Genomic DNA, 1835 nt, shown 5'->3' on the forward strand with positions numbered 1-1835 from the left:
TTCCCTCATCTCTCTATATTTTCTCTTCCATATTTAACACGTTATCAGCACCATTGCTAGTCAATTGAGTAGGATTACCAAACATTTATCTAGAATCCCATATTATTATCATGTAAGTATGATCGCAGCCCATAACAATTATAATTTAACATTTATCTACTTTTAATGCTTATTTATTGGAATATCAACATATATAACGAATACAGGGCATGATATATAATTTAAGGTTCCATTCTTATTTTTCTCCATGCTAATGTTCTCATATTCTATTTCATTCTTATTTATGCATGAATTGTATCAGGTTTATTTATGCATGATTATAACGTTTAGTACATATTTTGGATACTATTTATATATACTTATTTTCTTTTAATGTTATTTTATATAGTGAATAATGTCGAATCTTGCCAAACTTGAATTTGTGGCCCTTGATATTACCGGAAAGAATTATTTATCATGGTGTTAGATTCTGAAATACACCTAGATACTAAAGGGCTTGGTGAAACAATCAAAGAGGCTAATAAGGCAACACCTCAAGATAAGGCTAAAGCCATGATTTTTCTTCGCCATCACCTCCATGAAGGGCTCAAAAATGAATATTTAACTGTGAAAGACCGACAAATCCTTTGGAGTAATCTAAAGGAAAGGTATGATCACCAAAAAACAGTGATACTCCCTAGAGCTCGTTACGAATGGTTGAATTTGAGATTGCAAGATTTTAAATCTGTTAGTGAATATAACTCAGCTATGTTTAAAATAACTTCTCAATTGAAATTATGTGGAGAAAATATTACTGATGCAGAAATGCTTGAAAATACATACTCCACTTTCCATGCTAATAATATTATCCTGCAGACACAATATAGAGAAAAAGGTTTTAAGAAATATTCTGAATTAATATCTTGTCTTCTTGTGGCTGAGCAAAATAACGAGTTGTTAATGAAAAATCATGAATCACGTCCTACTGGCTCTACTCCATTCCCTGAAGCGAATGTGACAACTCATAACGGGAAAGAAACTAAAAGCATATACCATTCCAGCAGTAGTGGTCGAGGTAAAGGTCGTGGTCGTGGCCAGTGGCGCGGCCGGGGTCGTGGACGTGGATATGGTAGAAGTCGTGGAGGTCATTTCACAAACTCACATTCCCACCAGAAGTGGGAACGTAGGGATGATAAAGAGAAAAGTGATACCAATATATGTTATCGTTGTGGAGGAAAAGGTCATTGGTCTCGGGTTTGTAGAACTCCAAAGCATCTTATTGAACTTTACCAAGAATCATTGAAGAAAGGAAAGAAAGTTGAGGCAAACCTTGTTCTTGAAGATGGTGAAGGTGATTTTAAGTTTGGAAATGCCAATCAATTTGATGTTGATGATTTCCTTACTTCCCCGGAAGGGAATAATTTTGATTTTGGCAGTACAATTCATTTAGAAGTTGCTGATTTCTTCACTGCCCCAGAAGGGAATAATTAAAATTATATTGTTTTATGTCAATTTTAAGTATTAGACTTATGTTTGCTTATTCTAGTGATTTACTTAAGTTTATTTCTTTCGTTGTAATAAGGATTTTTGCTTCATAAATTTATGAACTATTTGAGTGTTTTTATTGATTTATTTGTTTTATCATCTTTATTTTTATGCTTAATATTTTGACATGTATTTTATTTCATGAAGAACATGGATATTACTCAAGTTCAATTTGCTATGAATGGTGAAGAATTATGTCTTGCTGACAGTGCAACTACACATACAATACTTAAAAATAAAAAATATTTCTCTCATTTGATGATGAAAAGGATTAATGTTAGTACCATATCGGGTAGTAAAATATCATTGAG

At 32.6% G+C, this 1835-nt stretch overlaps 1 protein-coding gene across 1 annotated transcript; it reads left to right on the top strand.

Annotated features, from left to right (window-relative positions):
* The first annotated feature begins 456 nt into the window (after positions 1-456).
* LOC110681609 lies at positions 457-1470 on the top strand. Its single transcript, XM_021857763.1, has one exon. The coding sequence runs from the start codon at positions 457-459 to the stop codon at positions 1468-1470; it is 1014 nt and encodes a 337-aa protein (XP_021713455.1).
* Positions 1471-1835: the final 365 nt, after the last annotated feature.

This window comes from Chenopodium quinoa, unplaced genomic scaffold (assembly GCF_001683475.1).
Source record: "Chenopodium quinoa cultivar QQ74 unplaced genomic scaffold, ASM168347v1, whole genome shotgun sequence".
Classification (NCBI taxonomy): Eukaryota; Viridiplantae; Streptophyta; class Magnoliopsida; order Caryophyllales; family Amaranthaceae; genus Chenopodium; species Chenopodium quinoa.

Bases quoted from the DNA above. Each gene is read 5' to 3' on its own strand.
- LOC110681609 (XM_021857763.1), top strand. From the start codon at position 457: ATGGTGTTAGATTCTGAAATACACCTAGATACTAAAGGGCTTGGTGAA.